The sequence below is a fragment of the Panthera onca genome, chromosome C2 (genome assembly GCF_046562875.1).
Source record: "Panthera onca isolate mPanOnc1 chromosome C2, mPanOnc1 haplotype 2, whole genome shotgun sequence".
Classification (NCBI taxonomy): domain Eukaryota; kingdom Metazoa; phylum Chordata; class Mammalia; order Carnivora; family Felidae; genus Panthera; species Panthera onca.
This window is the reverse complement of record NC_138347.1, coordinates 150561477-150581028: the sequence shown is the minus strand read 5'-3', so window position 1 is coordinate 150581028 and position 19552 is coordinate 150561477. Positions and strand designations below refer to the sequence as shown.

Genomic DNA, 19552 nt, shown 5'->3' with positions numbered 1-19552 from the left:
CTCAGTCAAGCTTTCAGGTGAGTGCAGCCCCAAGTGACCCCCGAATGGAACTTTATGAGAGATCCCAAGCTGTTACCTTTCAGCCAAACCACTCCTGAATTCCTGGTGCACAGAGACTTGGAGAAATTCTGTGTATGGCTTTCAGCCACAGAGTTTTGGGGGGTAGAGACCTATTGTACTCTCCGGGCCGGCACTTCCTGATGCTATAGTTGGTCAGTAACAGCCTAATTGCTGTGGAAGTGTGACAGCACTCAGCCGGCCTTAAGGGTTAACTTGCTTCAAGGTAACACTCCTTCCTTGCTGACCTCAGGCCCTTGGTCTGTAACAGAGCTAATTTACTTCGAGATTTGCAGACCACTGGCCCTGAGGAGTGAAGAACCAAACCTGCCCAGGCCCCAGAGGCCAGCAACTCTGTTTGAAGCCATCTCGGCTTTCTGAGGAGTCCAGCAATTTTTTTTTAGGTCACACAAATGATTTTACCAACCTCCCTTTGTATCTGTGGACCTTGCCCTCCTTTGCGGAAAGAATAGAGCACTCCAGCGCATCATGAAACAAGAACCAGACCCCCACGCACAACCCTTGAGCACTGAAAATGTTTGTAGCTGGCATCTTCAAGTCAGCACGTTATCAAGAAATGCTAGAGGCCACTGCACTCCCTTCGCTGATTAACTACCCCAAACCTCTTAAAGACCCCCTGGGCCAGGCAGAAACCTGGGTCTGGGGACAAAAGCCTGCCTTCTTCCCAGATTGCGGGCCTTCTGAAAAAAAGCTCACATTCCTTTCCTCCAGACAACAGGCAGCCAAAGCTTGGGTTTGGTAACAAAAGGAGTAGAAAGTCCTGTGATAGAGCCAGACATCCAGGATCCTTCTATTTCCTAGCAGTGGGAGGCCAACTCCCGCCAGTGGGAGGCGGCGCGTGTCAGAAAATGTGTTCAACAGAAACATCAAAGTAAAGGTCTGTTGACTTTGGGAACCGTAGTGGTCACTGGAGAACGGCTACCCAGTGATTTCAAAAGCTTGGTCATTGTATTAAGGGCACTGATTGGCCGACGTTCACGGGTGTTTGCCACCGATTGGCTCATGGTTAGAAGCTTGGGCTGCCATTGATTTGCTAACTTTCAGCAGCAACGGGGAACCACCCAAGTGAGGCGGTCATTGGATGATTTGCAGAGCATGTGCACTGAACCAAAGTTATGCAGATTAACGGTAATTACTTGAATATGAAAAACGTAATTTTAATCTGTTAATTCTCAGTTCTTTTTTTTAGCTTCACTAAGCCAAACCTGCAGGAGAGACTATTTGTGGAAGGTATGATTTCTTTTTTTTTTTCAGCCAATGTTTACATTGAAATTATGTAAGTGCCAGTTACTGGGTGATAAAAATAGCTCTAAACTCCAGATTTGTTGGTAAATTTGGAGAAGCTAAGCAGAAGGCATTTAAGCCAACACAGAAGAACATCATTTAATATAGGACATGCCCTGTATACAGAGGATGCCTGGCAACCTTAGTCACCATTATTTTGGTAGGTAAATGAGTCTGTCCTAAAAGGTACCCCCACACGTGCAGGCCCAGGAAGAGAGAGAGCTTTAAACGGGCGGATGGAAACCAAAGTCTGCCTAAGGGCGGCCCAGCTTGGGCCTTTAAGAGGGGACACCCGGAGCCAGCCTCCCCATACCATCACGGCCCAGGTGAGCCTCGGAGTAAAGCCGGCCGACAACTGCCGGGCATTCCGTTAACTGGGACCCCACGTGGGCCGAGAGGCGGCACCGGAGCCGCGCGGCCCACGAGCCAGGAGGACGTTAACGCGGTTAGGGCGGGAGTAAGACCCAGGCAAAGAACTCTCCGGCCGGGGCCAGCCCGCAGCTCCGCCTCTTCCGCGGGGCGGGGCGGGGCGGGGCGAGTCACGTGGGCCGGGCCGCGAAGACCACCGAGATGGGCTGCCTCCGCGAGGCCTAGAGCGGCCCTGGGCGCTCGCGCCCACTTCCGCGTCGGCTTGCAGCTGCCAGCTTTTCGGTGTTCCGAGGGGGAGAGCGTGGGCTCCGGCGAGTTCTACGTGCCAGGTCCGCCCGGCCCCGGCTTAATCGCTTTTCCTGGCGGCTCGTCAGCGCCCCCCTCCCCTAAAGTCGGGCCCGGTGTCGGCTCACCCCGCTCCCTGACGCGGAGCTCCGGCGTCCCGGCCTCGCAGAAGCCGCCCGAGGTGGCTGCGCGGCCTTCTAGAGCCCTGGTCCAGCCCCGTGCTCACCGAAGCGTGATCCTCTTTTCTGTCCCAAAGAATTTGGCCCAACAGCCTCCCGCGCCCTCTACTGACGTTTCTGTTTGGGGGTGTCTGATTCCCTGGGCGGAGATCCCGCTCGGGTCTCCGGTCAGCATCGGCCACTGGAACACCGAGTATTTATTTTACTGTTAATCCGCATCTTGCCATCTCTGTCCCTTCTCCTCTCCATCGGCTCCGCTTTAGGGGCAACGTCATGGTTCCTGTAAGCGCGCTTTTAGGTTTGTTCAGACCGAACACCGTAGGGATAGGATTCGTCTTGGATCCCTCAGTCCATTTCGTGTGAATGGTCTCAGGAACGTTCATGGACTGAGCAGGCAGATGGAGAATTGTCCTGAGCACCAGAGCAATTCATGAGGTTGTTGAGGCCATCGGCCACAAGGGGGTCTGATAGAGTCTCCTACCAGTGCTGGAAAGGAGACTGGGAAGGCTGTAGGCCGCTGTGGGTGTTGCAGGACAGGGTCCATTGCACTCACGGCTCTTCTTCTCTTAGCTCCTAAGGTTCTTGCTTTTCCAAATCAAGAAGACAGTGCTCGAAACCAGGGGACATCAGCCATGCACCAAACAACTTGGCCTCAGGTGAGCTGAGCTTCTTTCAGTCTTTTAAAATCACATTAGCTGTCCGGTAATCAGGAAGGGACCGAGAAGGTCCGACTTGGCCACGCTATGATTTCCTCCTTAAATTTATCTCCACCGCTCTGGCTGTAAATAGTGGTGGAGGAAATCAGAGTTTTGTGTATGAGTGATGAGTTTGGATTGTGTAGGGTTAAGTGGGAAAAGAGGCACCCAAGGTAAGAAGTTCTCTCTGAAGGTGGAAAAACAGGTCATGTGGTGCACATATAACTTGCCTGCTGACATCCAAGAAATTCTCTATTGAAAAGATTGTCCCACAGACCATAGAGGTATCCCAGAGAAACCAGCATTGTTCCTTCCACAGGCACTTTATAAATGCTAGGGACACAATATTGGGTAACACAGACAAGTTTCCTTTTCTCAGAAGATACTGCTGGCAAAATAGACAGTCTTTAAATCAGTAATTACATGTTGCTAAAGTACGGTGCTTCGAAAGTGTAGTCTACATCACCTGGGAAGTCATTAGAATCGCAAATTCTCACGCCCCTGCCCTAGACCCAGGATCAGACTGGGGAGGAGGGTGAGTGGGGCCAGGAATCTGTTGTAACAAGCTCTTCAGGTGATTCCTATGCACTTGCCTTTTCTAGTTTGAGGAGCCCCAAAGAAGCTCCCTCTCAAGGTAATAGTCAGGGAAGCCCTCATGGAGGAGGTAACATGAGGTTGAGATCTCAAGGATGAGATGGAAACAGTTTTGGAAACTACTGAGGAGACAGCTAAAGAGGAGCTTTCTGGAGAAAAGGATGGCAAAGGCCCTGAAGTCAGGGAGAAAGCTGGGTGTACTCTAGAAACAGGGAGAGATCAGAGAAAGTAGTTCACTGTGAGGCTGGAGAGGTAGGCTCATCTGTAAAGACTTTGGTTTTTATTCTGAGTTCAGTGGGAAGGCACTAAAGGATTTTTAAGCAGGGTAGGTGAGATGGTTGGATTTATTTATTAAAAAGATTTTCCAGGGGCAGTTGGCTGGCTCAGTCAGTTGAGCTTGCAACCCTTGATTTTCAGGGTTGTGAGTTCAAAACCCCATGTTGATTACTTAAAAAAAAATTTTTTTTTTTTCCCCAGTACTATTGGTGAGTTGGTTGTAGAAGGGTATGAATCAGTTAGAAGCATACTGTAGTCTGGGACGCCTGGGTGGCTCGGTCAGTTAAGCGTCCGACTCTTGGTTTCTGCTTAGCTCATGATCCCCTGGTTTGTGAGATCAAGCCTGCATCGGGCTCTGCCCTGATAGTGCAGAGCCTGCTTGGGATTCTCTCTCTCCCTTTCTCTCTCTGCCCCTCCCCTGCTCATGCTCTGTCTCTCTCTCTTTCAAAATTAAAAAAAACAAAACAAAACAAAAACATATTGTCCAGATAAGAGATAAATATTGTCTTTTTTTTTTAAAATAGACTTTATTTTTAGAGAAGTTTTGGGTTTATAGTAAAATGGACTAGAAAGCACAGTTTCTATATACCCCTTGCCTCCATAGATGCATAGGATAGCTCGTTATCTTTAAATATGTATATAGATCGATAGATAGATAGATTGATTGATTGCTTAAGTAAACTCTGCCCCCAATGTGGGGCTCAAACTCATGACCTCAAGATCAAGAGTTGCATGCTCTACCGACTGAGCCAGCTAGGCTCCCTTAAGAAATTTTTTTGAGTGTAAATTGACACACAGTGTCACCTTAATTGAAGTGTACAACATAGTGATTTGACAAGTTGATACATTATGCTATGCCCACCACAAGCGTAATTACCATCTGTCACCATGTAACATTGTTACAATGTCATTCACTGTATTCATTATGCTGTATCTCTTATTCCTGTGACTTATTCATTCCATAAATGCAAGACTGTGTCTCCCACTCTCCCCTCACCCACTTTGTCCAACTCCCCACCTCTGCAACCATTAGTTCTCTGTATTTATAGATCTGATTCTTTTTGTTTATCATTTTTTTAGATTCCACATGAGTGAAATCGTATAGCATTTGTCTTTCTCAGTCTGATTTATTTCACTTAGCATAATACCCTCTGTCTCCATTCATGTTGTTTCAGATGGCACGATCTCATCTGTTTTTATGTCTGCATAATATTTCAGTGTGCGTACGTGTGTGTGTGTGTGTGTGTGTGTGTGTGTGTGTGTGTGTATCTCACATCTTCCTTATCTGTTTGTCTATTGATGGACACTTAGGTTGCTTCCATATTGTGGCTATTTAAATAATGCTGCCGTAACATAGGGGTTCCCCAATTTTTTTTTTGAATTAGTGTTACTGTTTCCTTTGGGTAAATACCCAGTACTGAAATCATTGGATCATATGGTATTCTATGTTTATTTTTTGAGGAACTTCCATATTGTTTTCCACAGTGGCTGCACCCAGTGCACAAGAGTTCCTTTTTCTCCATATCCTCGCCAACACTTGTTATTTCTTATCCTTTTGGTTTTAGCCATTCTCACACATGTAAGGTGATATCTCATTGTGGTTTCCATTTGCAGATCCTGATGATGAGTAATGTTTTTGGTTTTTGTTTTTTAATTTTTAATTTTTATTTATTTTTGAGAGAGAGACAAAGCATGAACAGGGGAGGGGCAGAGAGAGAGGGAGACACAGAATCCGAAGCAGGCTCCAGGCTCTGAGCTGTCAGCGTAGAGCCCGACGAGGGGCTCGAACCCACGAGTGGCGAGATCATGACCTGAGCTGAAGTCGGACGCTCAGCCGACTGAGCCACCCAGGCACCCCTGATGAGTAATGTTGAGCATCTTTTCATGTGTCTGTTGGCTCTCTGTAGGTGGTCTTTGGAGAAATGTCTATTCAGGTCCTCTGCCCATTTTTTAATCAGATTTTTTTTTTTTTTTTTGTTCTTTTTTGGTGTTGAGTTGTATAAGTTCTTTATATATTTTGGATATTAACCTTTTAATGGATATATCATTTGTAAATATCTTCTCCCGTTCAATAGGTCGTCTTTTTGTTTTGTTGATGGTTTTCTTTGCTGTGCAAAAGCTTTTTATTTTGGTGTAGTCCCAGTAGTTTATTTTTGTTTTTGTTTCCCTTAGAAGACACATCTAGAAAAATGTTGCTGTGGCTGGTGTCAGAAATTACTGCCTGTGTTCTCTTCAAGGGCTTTTATGGTTTCAGGTCTCTCGTTTAGGTCTTTAATCCAGCCTGAATTCATTGAAGATACTATCTTTTCACCATTGTATACTGTTGCCTCCTTTGTTACAGATTAATTAATATAACTGTGGATTTATTTCTGGACTCTATTCTCCATTGGTCTATGTGTCTATTTTGTACCAGTACCACACTGTTTTGATTACTACAACTTTGTAGTGTATCTTGAAATCTGGAATTGTGATACCTTCAGCTTTGTTTTTCTTTCTCAGGATTGCTTTGGCTATTCTTAGCCTCCTCATAATCAACATTGCCCCACCAGAGTGGTACTTTTGTTACAATGATGAACATACCTTGACACATCACAGTCACCCAAAGTCCACAGTTTACATTAGGGTTCACTCTTGGTGCAGAACATTCCATGGGTTAAAAATGTATGACATGTATCCATCATTATAGTATCATACAGGGTAGTTTCAAGGTTCTAAGAATCCTCTGTGCTGTACCTGTTCATCCCTATCTCCCTGGCAACCATTGATGTTTTTACTGTCTCCATAGTTTTGTCTTTGCCAGAATGTTATGTAGTTGGAATCCTACAGTATGTAGCTTTCGCAGATTGGTTTCTTTCACTTCGTTATATGCGTTTAAGTTTCTTCTATGACTTTTCACGGCTTGATAGAACTATTCTTTTTAGTGCTGAATAACATCCCATAGCCTGGATGTACTACGTTTTATCCATTCGCCTACTGAAGGACATCTTGGTTGCTTCTAAGTTTTGACAGTTGTGACTAAAGCTGCTGTAAACGTCTGTGTGCAGATAGAAGTTTTCAACTCATTTGGGAAGATCCCCAGGAGCGTGATTGCTGGATCATATGGCAAGAGCATGTTTAGTTTTGTAAGAAACTGCCAAACTGCCTTCCAAAGCGTCTGTACCATTTTGCACTCCCACCGGCCGTGAATGAGAGTTCCTTTTGCTCCCCGTCCTCTCCAGCATTTGGTGTTTTCAGTGTTCTAGATTTTGGCCGTTGCTCTAGGTGTCTAATGGTATCTCCGTGTTTTAATGCACATTTTCCTGTTGACATATGAGGTAGAGCATCTCTTCATATACCTCTGCGCCATCTGTATATCTCTGCGAGGTGTCTCTTCTGGTCTCTTGCACATTTTGTAATGGGGTTGTTTGTTAACCTTTGAGATTTAAGAGTTGTTTGTATACTTCTGGCCTTTTCAGCTATTTTCTCCCTGTCGGCCTATTTTCTCACTTTCTTATAGTATTACCCTATTTTTTCTTTCATTTATTTTTTTTATCTTTCTAAAGTTTATCTATTTTGGGAGGGTGAAGGAGAGAGTGTGTGAGTTGGGGAGGGGCAGAGGGAGAGCGAGAGAATCCCAAGTAGGCTCATGTTGTCAAGGCAGAGCCTGACATGCTGCTCGATCCAAGAACCGTGAGATCATGACCTGAGCTGAAATCAAGAGTCGGATGCTTAACCGACTGAGCCACTCAGGTGCCCCTTTCTTTCAGTGTTTAAAAGGAAGATTTGGGTGCCTGGGTGGCTCAGTTGGTTAAGCGCCCGACTCTCGGTTTGGGCTCAGGTCATGATCTTAAAGTTTTGTGAGTTCAAGCCCCGTGTCAGGCTCTGCACTAACAGTGTGGAGCCTGCTTGGGATTCTCTCTCTCTCTCTCTCTCTCTCTCTCTCTCTCTCTCCGCGCCCCCCCCACCCCGCTGCCCCGCTCATGCTGTCTCTCTCGAAATAAATAAACAAACTTGAAAAAAAAAAAGAAAAGGAAATCACAGTACAATAAAAGATCTAAATCAAGGTCTCAGAATTTCGTATAAACACTAAGACAGAAATCCAAAAGTATCGGTATTGCATCTCAGATTTTCCCCATTAATTTAAAAACTTAAATTTACATGCCTAAGAAGTCATTAAATGAAACTAGAATTAACAAACATGCCAAATGCTTCCCTTTTAACTGTAGACACAGCTCCCATATTGAGTTTTACCGAAAAAACCACATCTTTAAATGTGTATCCAGGGTTCAGCGTAATGTGGTAAAAAAGCAACATTGAATAGAATTTGACTGTATTAACCTAAATACACTTACTGCTTATGTACATCCTACAGTGCAACTGAGAAAAGCTGAAAATTGTTTAACAGTGATAGTTTAACTCAGTTGTTCTTTGATGAATATTTGGCTTCGAAAGAGGAAGGATAAATCTGAGGTATTGGCTTTTTAACGTAAGGTTTAATTCCTGCTCATCTTTTCCTTTGAAACTTCTTTTCTTCAAAATGTTTTGGGTAGTCTTCTACATTTACTTTTCCAGATGACTTTATTCTTCTTCTTATTATTAAAAAAAATTTTTTTTTAACATTTATTTATTTTTGAGAGACAGAGAGAGACAGAGAATGAACAGGAGGAGGGGCAGAGAGAGAGGGAGACACAGAATCCGAAGCAGGCTCCAGGCTCCGTGCTGTCAGCACAGGGCCCAATGTGGGGCCCGAACCCACGGACCGGGAGATCATGACCTGAGCCGAAGTTGGATGCCCAACTCACCAAGCCACCCAGGTGTCCCTATTATTATTTTTAAAATTAGGCTCTACACCCAACATGGGCTTGAACTCACAGCCCTGAGGTCAAGAGTCACACGCTCTATGAACTGTGCCAGATAGGTGTCCCTCAGATGACTTTAAATGACCTCTTTTCTCTGCACAGATGTCATTGATTTTTTTTGGTGGGAGAGTGGATGTTATTGAATTCCTAGGCACAATTGGACATAATTGTCCAATTAATTAATTATTGGACATAATTGACTTGTTCATAAATTTGATTCTTCCCCTTTGGAAGCACTGTTTCTCCTTTATTTACTTTCAGTTCTCTTTATCTTGGTCTTGCACATTTTTGTTAGGTCTAATCTTAGCCATTTGTATATGAATGGCATCTTATGTTCTTCCATTTTATCTTCTTTTTTTTTTTTCTAAGGATTTTATTTTATTTTATTTTATTTTTTAAACATTTATTTATTTTTGAGACAGAGAGAGACAGAGCATGAATGGGGGAGGGTCAGAGAGAGAGGGAGACACAGAATCCGAAGCAGGCTCTGGGCTCTGAGCTGTCAGCACAGAGCCTGACGCGGGGCTCGAACTCACAGACCGTGAGATCATGACCTGAGCTGAAGTTGGCCGCTTAACTGACTGAGCCACCCAGGCGCCTCCTAAGGATTTTATTTTTAAATAATCTGTATATCCATCACGGGGCTTGAACTCACAGCCCTGAGATCAAGAGTCGCATGCTCCGCTGACTGAGCCAGCCAGCTGCCCACCATTTTATCTTCTAATTGCTAAGGTATTTAGGAAGACCAGTGATTCTGGTTTACTTATCCTATCCCTAGATAACTTAATGAGTTATTTTGTCAGTTCTAAATATTTACCATTTGTGAGGCACCTGGTTGGCTCAGTCGGTTAAGCCTCCAACTTTGGCTCAGGTCACGATCTCGCAGTTTGTGGGCAGCTCATGGTAAGGTATCCGTCCACTTTACAGGATATGCTCTGGCATTTTACTTATGGTGGTATTTGCTGCTGTTTCCTGACCCTCTTCATAAGTTTAAAAAATTTTATTTACGGTCAAACCATTTTTGAAATTCTTTTAGCAAATTCATATTAAGCATCCAGTATCTGCCAGGCACTGTGCTGTGTATTAGCGAGCCGGTGATGAGCAAAACAGAGTCCTTGCCTCATGGACCTCCGTTCTGCTGGAGAGGGATCGATCATGAACAATATGGTTTGTTGGGTGATGAGAAAGGCTGTGGAGAAAAATAAGGTGAGGTACATAGGGGCCATCCACAGGAGGAAGAAAAAACGTATATGTAACCCAGCTACCTTAAAGCAGTATGTTTTCCTCTAATTCTAGGCATGTTCCCCCCCCCACCTCCCCATATTCTGGAACCCTGGGATTATGTGGTAGGAGCTGGAGAGGACAGTGGGGGAGGAAGAGATTGGTGGTGCCAGGCTGGGAGGAGGAAGTTGTGGGACCAGCCCTGGAGGCGTTAGGAGGTGAGGTTTGACTTGCCGTAAGCGGAGGTGAACTTCGGTTCACCTGCGAGCCTGTGCTTGCTGTCCTCAGAAGCCTTCCCGCCTCGGTGAGCGTGACTACTTCAGGCCATCATGGTTCTGCCTAGTGGGGGGATTTGGGGCTTGGATTTGGGGGGCCCTTCGGACCTCGTCCTCGCCCGGTTTAAAGGCCAGCTCTTGCTTTGAAGAATGTCCACATTTGTTGTTCTTCCAGTGTCTCCTTTTGAACCAGGTTCCCTCCTTCTGGTTGTTTTAAAAGGACACCCTCATGAGGACCCAGCGTAGAGTGGCCACCAAAGCAAGAGGGCCAGCATTTATCCTTGGGATCCGTTTCCTCCCGCTTCCTCCAAGAGCAGTTAGGGCTCCTTCCCTTCTCCCTGGCCCTGATGCCAGCGCAAGGCTGCTGCCCGGAGAGACGGTGGTGCACAGAGAGGGGCTTCGCTGAGCCGCCCGGGGGAGGTGGTCCTGTTTTTGGTGGCTGAAAGAGCAAAGCTGACTGCATAGGGTCCCGCATGTCTCCCTGGAGGTGGATTCGAGGCGAGAGGGCACAGAAGTCACGAAACCTCCTCCAACGTGGGAGTCTGGTTTCTGTGGTCCCTACACCCTGACTGTGGAAGCAGAGAAAGGAGCCAGTGGCCACCATCAGGGACGGCCCTCGGGCTGTGTGGGAGATTCAGAGGCTCTGGCTCGCAGGGTGGCGTGTGGGGTTTGAAAATAGACAACCCCTCTGTCCACACTGGGGGAGGGAGTCCCCGTGGCTTGGTGGGAGCATGGTAGAGATGGGTAGACAGGCGCTGTTGGGAGTGAGGAGTTTGAGAAGCTGTTCTCCAAAGATGGGGCAGCACCAGTAATGCTGAGGAGCAGGGGTGAGCCGTGTTTTAGGGGAGGCTCGTGAGCCCAGTACGGGAGGCAGCTCGGTGTGTGGGAAGAGCCCAGGTTTGCTGTTTGACCGTCCGATCTGGGCCGAAATCCCAGCTCAACCAGTTCCTGGCTGTGTGGTGTTGGGCAGAGTCATTGATCTTTCTCAGCCTTCGTCTCATCACGTGAAAATGGGCTTAATAAATCCTGCCTCACATAGATGTTTTCAGATGAAGTGAAATACATGTTTTGAAGATACCCACCTAAGAGCCTGGTGCCTAGGGTCTTCATCAACAAGAATCGATGCCCCTCATCCTTGGGGAGATGGCGGGGGCTGCAGGGGGAGGCAGAGAGCGGCCGTCTTGGCAGATGGGGATGGAGCTCGAGACTGGGGGATGAATCTTTCTCAGAGAGGGGGCACTGCTGACCTTCTCTGGAGACGGGGGCGTTCAGAGAAGAGGCCGGAACAGGCAGGCTGCAGGTTGCCTTCGAGAGAGCTTTCTGACCAGCCAAGGGGGTATATTACATGCTGGAAATAGCTTTAAGGTGTGCCTCCTCTCGGCACTAGTCGGGAAGGCAGGGAAGGCTGAGGAGACGCTGGGTGCCGGGAACAAAAGTGGGCTGCGCTTGTTTGGGTGGGTGGAGACAGGGTGAGTGGCAGCGGCCGGCAGGGGCCGGTGTGTACAGAAGCGGGTGGCAGGGTTGTGGGTACAAGAGGGTGGGAGGTACAGAGGGACGGAGTCAGGAACGTGGGGGTTGATGCCCTAAGCAGGCGGGGAGCCCCCACTGCCAGGCTGCGAGATTGGGAGGACAGTTTGGGCCCCCAGAGCCGTGCGGAGGGGAGAGTGTTGGGGTGCTCCCTTTGGAAGTGGAGCGGTGGCTGAGGGCTTGCCCCTGTGGGGTGCCGGGTGCTGTTCTTGGTAGAGCAGACCTCCCATGCGGCTCAGAGTTGCAGATCCTGGGAGGTCCACCGCCTCCCCGCAGCCCAGGTCCCTCTTCTGCCCCCACTTAGAGCTTGACCGGGGACACGTTGTTTCAGGAGCCGGTGACCTTTGAGGACGTGGCCGTGTACTTCACCCAGAATCAGTGGGCCAGCCTGGACCCCATGCAGAGGGCCCTGTACCGCGAGGTGATGCTGGAGAATTATACGAACATGGCTTCCCTGGGTAAGGCCCCTCTCCGTGGTCCTTTGTGATATTTCAGCATCTTCCTCCGATGTTTTGGGGCTTTGAACTCCTGAGGTTAATTCTGCAGTCACGAGCTTCCGCAGATGTCGGGTGAAGAAATCCCTGGTCCCCTCACGTGTTGCAGTCAGACTTCCCTGTATGTCCCAGGGCAGGGTGTGGTTCTGGGCCCTGAGCGAAGGGACTCTTGTGTCCTAGGTGAGCCCTTGGTTCCTCCATGCTGCCAGTGTTCTGGGGATGTCGGTTTTCTGCCCGTGGGGGAGTCTCCCAGGATATCAGCGCCTGTGTTCTTCCTGAAGGCATCTCTTTGTTTAGGTCAGGGCGAGATTGCAGTTTCTCCCTGAGGAGAATTGCTGTCTCCTCGGCCTTACCTTGGAGCACAGTGTGGAGCCCTTCCGCAGGACCCCCGGGTGGCTCACTGGGCATTTCATTCTTCTCCCCCTGCCCCCACCCCCCCCCCCCCCCAACCTGTTGTAGGGTGGGCCAAGAGAGTTCTCAGGAAAACTCTGGAAGTCTCCCTTCGACTCTCAACCTGTTTGTCCTTTTTCTTGCCGGAGTAGCATTTCCATTCCCCAAACCTGTTCTGGTCTCCCACCTGGAGAGAGGGGAAGCGCCATGGGGCCCAGATCCCTGGGAAGCAGAGGTTTTGAGAGGCATCTGTCCAGGTGAGTAAGACAACCTAGCAGTTTCGGTTTTGCCTTCCCAGTTTATTTTACATTTGTTATTTGTTTTAAGTAGGCTCCACACCCAACGTGGGACTTAAACTCATGACCCTAGGATCAAGAGTCAGAGGCCCCACGGACTGAGCCAACCGGGCACCCCTGCCTTCCCAGTTTATTGGAAATGGTTCTTCTGCAGCAGAGAACGTGGCTCCCTGTCCTTTATAAGGCGCTGCTCCACACACCCTCTGACCTCTGCCCAGTTTCCAGCCCCAACCTGGGAAAACCAGTCCCTGGGAGTGCATGGCCACTGACCTGCCACAGAAAATCCGTGACCCAGTAGCTCCTAAACCACTTCTTTTCTCCCTTACCAATGGAAATACTTAACTGTATGCCAATTTTATGCCAAGAAGTAGATTTCAGCCATACTTTAAGGAAAGTATGATTCTGTGGGTCACACTGAATCATTTGTGCCACAGCTGTGACTTCTGTTTTTAGGCCTTCAGCAATGAAAAAAAAAAAATGCCTTAACTTTCCTTTTTAGTATTTAAATCACCTGTAATTTGTGTAGGTCATGATCGTTAGGTCTGCATTATATTTGTCTCACATACAGCTGTAGAGGGAAAGGCAACGACTGCTCCCAACCACTGCACCCAACACACGCACACCCACACCCACACACCCCCACCCAACACATACAGACTAAAATTTACCTGAGACCGCTCGCTGGTCCTGGGAGTTCTCGATTACTTGGATTTTCTTTGTTTTGGAAGGAAGTTTCCACGCCTCACTTCTCTCATCTATGCTGTGATTTTGGTTTTTTTTTTTTTTAATTTTTTTTTTTTTAACGTTTATTTATTTTTGAGACAGAGAGACAGAGCATGAACAGGGGAGGGGCAGAGAGAGAGGGACACACAGAATCTGAAACAGGCTCCAGGCTCTGAGCTGTCAGCACAGAACCCGACGCGGGGCTCGAACTCACGGACCGCGAGATCGTGACCTGAGCCGAAGTCGGACGCTTAACCGACCGAGCCACCCAGGCGCCCCTAGGCTGTGATTTTGTAAACAGTGGTTCTTCTAGCAGAAATGCCCCTGTGGCCTACAGCTCTCCAGTTCAATTTGTGTCCCAGTGCACTTTCTGAAAGAGTCTTTTGTCCCAGAATATTATGTGGAATATTTAAAAATCACTGGGCCAGTATTTGGAATTTAGGGTGGCTTCCTGGCTTCCAGGTGGGACGTTGAGCTCCAGTGTTTTTGAGTTTGGTTTGCAGCCTGCTGGCCCTCTGGTCGTGCGGGAGCTGCCGTCGTCTCTCCCTGGGAGCCCTGACTTCCTTCTCTCTTCGGCATCTCTCCCTCTCTCCCTTTCTCTTTTGAAACATTTCCATTTCTTGCTGATCTCTCTTACCTCTCCCATTCTGTTTCCTCTCTTTTCCCACCTGCTGCCTTCTTCCTGTCCATTCTGGAAGCCCTCATCGTGCCCCTTTCACCTGCCTCAGGCCACTTCCCAGCCTTCCTCACAGGAGGCACTTCCTGGTCCGTTTCCAGGGTCATCGCTTCTCCAGCCATACATTGTTGTTTTCCTTTTTCTCTCTTGTCCTCCCGTGTGGGTGCTTGTAGCCATTTCGTGAGAATATTTTTAAAAATCACGTTCCACAAGAGAACACGGGGAGCCCTGGATCCTGTTCCCCTTCCGGTGTGGTAACCAGGAACACGTGTGGTTTCTTTGGGCAGGTGGCGAGTCCCGGATCAAGAACGAAGAGCCGGCTGGAAAGCGGGAAGCCTCTGAAGAGGCAGAGTGGCACAGAATGCCAGGAGGAGGGCTTCTCAGAAACGTTTCCCAGCACTTTGACTTTAAAAGCAAGGCGACATGGCAGACTTTCAGCCTGAATCCGAATCTGATACTTCGGGGGGGAATGAAGTTCTATGAGTGTAAAGAATGTGGGAAAATCTTCAGGTACAACTCAAAGCTGATTCGGCACCAGATGAGTCACACCGGGGAGAAGCCCTTCAAATGTAAGGAATGCGGCAAAGCCTTCAAGTCCAGCTATGACTGTATTGTCCATGAGAAAAACCACATCGGAGAGGGGCCCTACGAATGCAAGGAGTGCGGCAAAGGTTTGAGTTCCAACACGGCCTTGACACAGCATCAGAGGATCCACACCGGAGAGAAGCCGTACGAGTGCAAGGAGTGTGGAAAGGCCTTCCGCAGGAGCGCAGCGTATCTCCAGCATCAGAGATTGCACACTGGGGAGAAACTCTATAAATGCAAAGAGTGTTGGAAAGCTTTCGGCTGTAGGTCACTCTTTATCGTCCACCAGAGGATTCACACAGGGGAGAAGCCCTACCAGTGTAAGGAGTGTGGCAAGGCCTTCACTCAGAAGATAGCTTCCATCCAGCATCAGAGGGTCCACACCGGAGAGAAGCCCTATGAATGCAAGGTGTGTGGGAAAGCGTTCAAATGGTATGGCAGTTTTGTTCAGCACCAGAAATTGCACCCTGTGGAGAAGAAGGCCGTCAAGGTTCTTGGGCCATCCCTGAGGAGTCCCCAGTGCCCCTCTTCAGCCTTATCTGCTGTTCCTCTCCAGGGCCCGTGTTCTGCTCCAGCCGTGGCCGTGCCTTCACTGACCTTTCCACATGCTGTGCTCGTCCCTACCTCTGGGCCTTTGTTCATGCTACTGCCCGCATCCGGAATGCCTTCCTCACCTGTCCAAATAGTGCGTGTCTTCCAGGGCCTTCCTCCCCCTGTGAAGCCTTCCCCAGTTATTCTGACCCCTTCCCCACACCCCTCGTGAGCTTTATCTCGGCTCCCTTGAGGCTCTTAGGCCCAGCACATCTTCAGCCTCGCTTGTTTTGTTTGTATTTTTTTTCTCTGTTTACATGCATTACGGTTGTTTCGGCATAAACTCCATTGTAATCTATATATATTGAAAGACTGTGTTTGTAGATCTTTCCTCGGGTAGAAAGTGTAACCACTTGGCTTTTGCACTGGTCTCTTTCAGGCTTTCACAGTAATGCCTGGATCTGCACTGTGGGGGTGCTGATGTTGGAAGTGCTGGTAGGACACTTTGTTGCATTAGTGTCTGGGAGAGAGCCCCTCCCCCGCCGCCCCCCCCCCCCCCCCCCCAGGTCATTGTGATTGGAGCCAGGCAGCTCCGGGGAAGCCAGGAGGCTGCCAGGAACTTGGGGCAGGCTGGGAAGAGCCCTGGGATCTGCTTCCAGCAGCGGACTCGGGAATTAATGCAGATTGCTCAGCGGGCTAAGGTGGTCCATTAACAGAATTGAGATTATGTTGCCCTCGGCGCGGGTCATTGAGCGTCTCCTGTGTCTGTGCAAAAGGTCATGTGAAATAACCAGTGGAAAACAACGGTGTGTGTGCAGTAATAGCGATCATTTATGTGACTGAGAGCAATCATGTCTTTAAACACAAAACGGTTTTTTTTTCCCCTGTAGTTTTGCTCTGGAGATCTAGATGTTTCTTTTTAACTTTTCCTGAGTAAATATACACCAAGGTATTTATTCATCTTCGTTCCATGTGTTGTGTCCATTTTTCCCGGTGGGCATTCTGGTTTTCTGTTTGCAAGCTTTGGCTTCTGCGGTCTGTGTGCTCCAGATAGCATGAATTGTAAATATGAATTTGACGAATTATGAAAGCAGTAGCATCGGTGTAAAGCCAACTTGGGGGAAATCTGAATAAGCCTCTAAAGTTATGTGTTAGACGTGGAGGGAGCCGTGTGATGGGTCAGTGGCTAGGCTTATGTGATAGGTCAGTGAAGCAGATTTTGGATTGCTCTTAGTTTTGGCCTTGATGGGGATCTTTTACAACGCTGCAAAGGCCTGTATGAAGCAATTTCTGGAGAAAGAATTTGAGTCCTGCATTATCAGCATTAATTTAAAGTAACTCCTTAAACATTGATGGAAGCAGTCATACATTTTATTCTTTTCTGTTGCTCTTGCTACCTAGATGTTTCTCCACGGCAGTTAACAGAAGAACCTTTAAATTAGTGGCTCTTGAACTTCACCGTGTGTCTGAATGACCTGGTGTAAAAAGAGTAATTTTCTAGCCTAACTCCCAGAAGTTCTAATTTTGGATATCTGAGCTGATGCCTAGACATACATTGAGAGAGATGCTCTAAGCAGAAAATGGCTGTGGGCTGTTTGGAGGTTGATATGTTGATACAGGGTTTGGGGGAGACTGCCTGATTTCACAGTGGATCTTCGAGAGAGAGACAGAGAGACCTCTAAAAGCAGAGCAGGTGGTGTTGGTTTAGAAGAAGAGAGAAAAGCAACTGAAATATGGCCAGTAGGGAGAGAAAGAAAGAGAGAGAGAAAGAGGGAAAGAAAGAGAAATAGAGAAAGAGAGAGAGAAAGAAAGAAAGAAATAGAGAAAGAGAGGAAGAAAAGAAAGAAAAGAAAAGAAAAGAAAGAAAGAAAGAGAAAGAAAGAAAGAGGCAAAGATGTCTGAGGTGGCTCTGAGGCGTTCTAGAAGTCTCCCCTGCCAGAGGCTTGCAGGGGTTGACATTGGCTACCTTTTGCTTTTGCTTCTTGGCTGAAGTAATGAAGAAATATGTTCGTATTATAAGTTAATTCCCCTCCGAGGAGCTCTTGGGTTCAAGGTAGCACAAACTGGCCGCTGGGAACGATCAGGAACTGAACAATGGTAAGAACAGTATACCACAGGGTCTGGGATGTGACAAAAGGTGGTGCTCAGAGCAGTGTTTGCAGGCTTGGATGCGTTCTTTAGCAAACGAGTTTGAGGCCTTGAATTCAGAAAGCTGGGGATGGTGTTTGGTGGTGGGAAACAAATTAAGCAAAAACTAAAGACAAGAAAAACAGACCCAGAAAACCCAAATCAAAGTTGGCAAAAATCAAATCCACAGCAGAGTTTTTAGTGAAAATGGTAGTTGGACATGTTAGCATCCGTGGCCTCCTGAAACCCCAGTAAAACGGTAAATGGTTAACAATGAAAAGGCACAAACTTACAAGGACGTTGAAAATATGATGCCAACAGTTTGGAGGCTGGAAGGCGGGTGAAGAGTTGTGACTTTGAACAGCCACACTGGGGGATGCCGAGCAGCCGTCCTATGTGGCAGATTTCCCACAGCGACTTGGGAACTGAAGATTCACGTTTCTGTGGAGGTGGAGGGTGCTGGTGGGGCTACAAGAACAGGAGAATTTGCTAAGTCTTTGCAAAGCACTAAGATTCTCAGGTCACCCCATCCCTCTATTCTCTGGAGCAGTAAAACAGTTTTGGAGGTCATGGGTACGATGCCGAATGTCAAATGCTTCTCCCTCCCTTCTAGCCTTCTGCCCCCGCTTCCATCCAGAATGCTGCCCACTGGACTTGTGTACCTTGTCAGCTGGAAATCAGAAGAACTTTCTTTGGGAGAGGAAAGAGCGATGATCCTGACATATCCGATTCCTCAGTGAAACGGCTCTTTAGACATTCCAGCTGTGCACATAGAGCTTCTTAGCCAGGTTCCCCGTGCCCAGCCCCCCCCCCCCCCCCCCTCCAGCCAGCTTTTTATTGCTCCGTTCTTAGATATAAACAAATAGCCAAGGATGTGAAAGAGGCCGGGGCAAGGAAAAAGAAAGCCCACTTGGAACAGACTGTGTGGGAAGAAGCAAATTTATTCTAAGCTTAGAGAAGAGGTTTGCATCTGTGATGCAAACCTTTTTGCTCCAAAAAAGGGAAATTCAGAGAACGGAAAAAGACCTCTTGAAAACTAACCGTTGATACCAGAAATGAGACTGAGAATAAGCACTGGAAAATACAGTCAAGGAAATCACCCAGGGAAGCGTAGCAAAAAAGAGGTGAAAGCAGCACAAGGAGGGGTGCAGTGTAGGTGACCTGGCAGGCGCTAAGAGAGAGAGGAAGAGAGAAACAAATTCTGCAAGAAATGCTTCTGGAAGATTTCCCGGAACTGAAGCCTAGTGTTCCATGCCTTCATCAGCACATGTTAAGGGGGAGCACCAGGTACTTGGAGTAAGCTTACCCAACCTCCGCTTCCCCAGCCTTCTAGTCCTGAGCCCGGGGGCCGTCTCCGCACGCACCACAGGCTTCCCCCAGTCGCCGCGAGGAGCCCTGAACTCCCAGGATAGCGCCACTTCTTGCAAATTTAGTCCTCTAGGCCTCTGTGCATTCCCCCTGTTGTCTTCATCTCTTCAACTCCTGAAACCTTCCTTTGCTCTGTTCCCTGAAACGGCCCATCCGCTGGTAGCAAAATGTCCCGTACGCTCAGCCTCTCAGAACATTGTCTGTATCTTTGTGCTCTGATCCAAACCTGCCTGTTCTTGAGGATTCTGCTTTCCCAACCCGACAGGGTGGCCCCTTTTCTTTGACGCTGCTGATACCCGATACCCTGGATCCTCTTTGTTTCTCTTTGCCCGTTCCAGACCATTCTTCGCCCCTCTGCTCTCCTAAAAACCACCTTTGAATCTCATGTCATCAGGCTGTACTGCTGGGCTTCTGGGTCCCATGCCATTCTTCCTGGAAGCTTTTAGCTGCTGGCCTGCTGTCATTCTCTTCAATGTTCTTCTTTTTTTTTTTCTTCAAGTTTATTTTGAGAGAGGGAGGGAGAGGTAGAGAATCCCAAGCAGGCTCTTCGTTCTCAGCTTGGAGCCTGGTGTGGGGTGTGGGGCTCAATCCCATGAACTGTGAGACCACGGCCTGAGCCGAAATCAAGAGGCAGACGCTTAACCGACTGAGCCACCCAGGCTCCCCTGTTCAACATTATTCTTAATTCCTGGTGATTGCAATAGCTGATCTTTCCAGTACCTCACCCTCTCCTTTCTTTTC

General features: G+C 48.0%; 1 protein-coding gene across 9 annotated transcripts; it reads left to right on the top strand.

Annotated features, from left to right (window-relative positions):
* Window positions 1-1089: 1089 nt before the first annotated feature.
* On the top strand, window positions 1090-16268 carry ZNF621 (zinc finger protein 621). 9 transcript variants are annotated; one of them, XM_078432460.2, is made up of 5 exons: window positions 1090-1206; window positions 2766-2851; window positions 11926-12079; window positions 12658-12762; window positions 14488-16268. In XM_078432460.2, the coding sequence occupies exons 1-5, from the start codon at window positions 1194-1196 to the stop codon at window positions 15546-15548; spliced, it is 1419 nt and encodes a 472-aa protein (XP_078288586.1). In that variant the 5' UTR covers window positions 1090-1193; the 3' UTR covers window positions 15549-16268. The 9 variants fall into 9 exon arrangements, with proteins under 9 accessions (XP_078288586.1, XP_078288588.1, XP_078288592.1 ...); XM_078432462.2 differs by lacking the exon at window positions 1090-1206 and adding an exon at window positions 1783-2060; XM_078432466.2 differs by lacking the exon at window positions 1090-1206 and adding an exon at window positions 1788-2060 and having other exon boundaries at window positions 11953-12079.
* Window positions 16269-19552: the final 3284 nt, after the last annotated feature.

What these genes read in the sequence shown, in the direction of transcription:
- ZNF621 (XM_078432459.2), top strand. Translation starts at nt 2,469, where the DNA reads ATGGTTCCTGTAAGCGCGCTTTTAG. An exon ending in ACCAAACAACTTGGCCTCAG is followed by an intron (nt 2,852 to 11,925) that starts GTGAGCTGAGCT and finishes GCCCCCACTTAG; the next exon opens with AGCTTGACCGGGGACACGTT. An exon ending in TTTGAGAGGCATCTGTCCAG is followed by an intron (nt 12,763 to 14,487) that starts GTGAGTAAGACA and finishes TTCTTTGGGCAG; the next exon opens with GTGGCGAGTCCCGGATCAAG.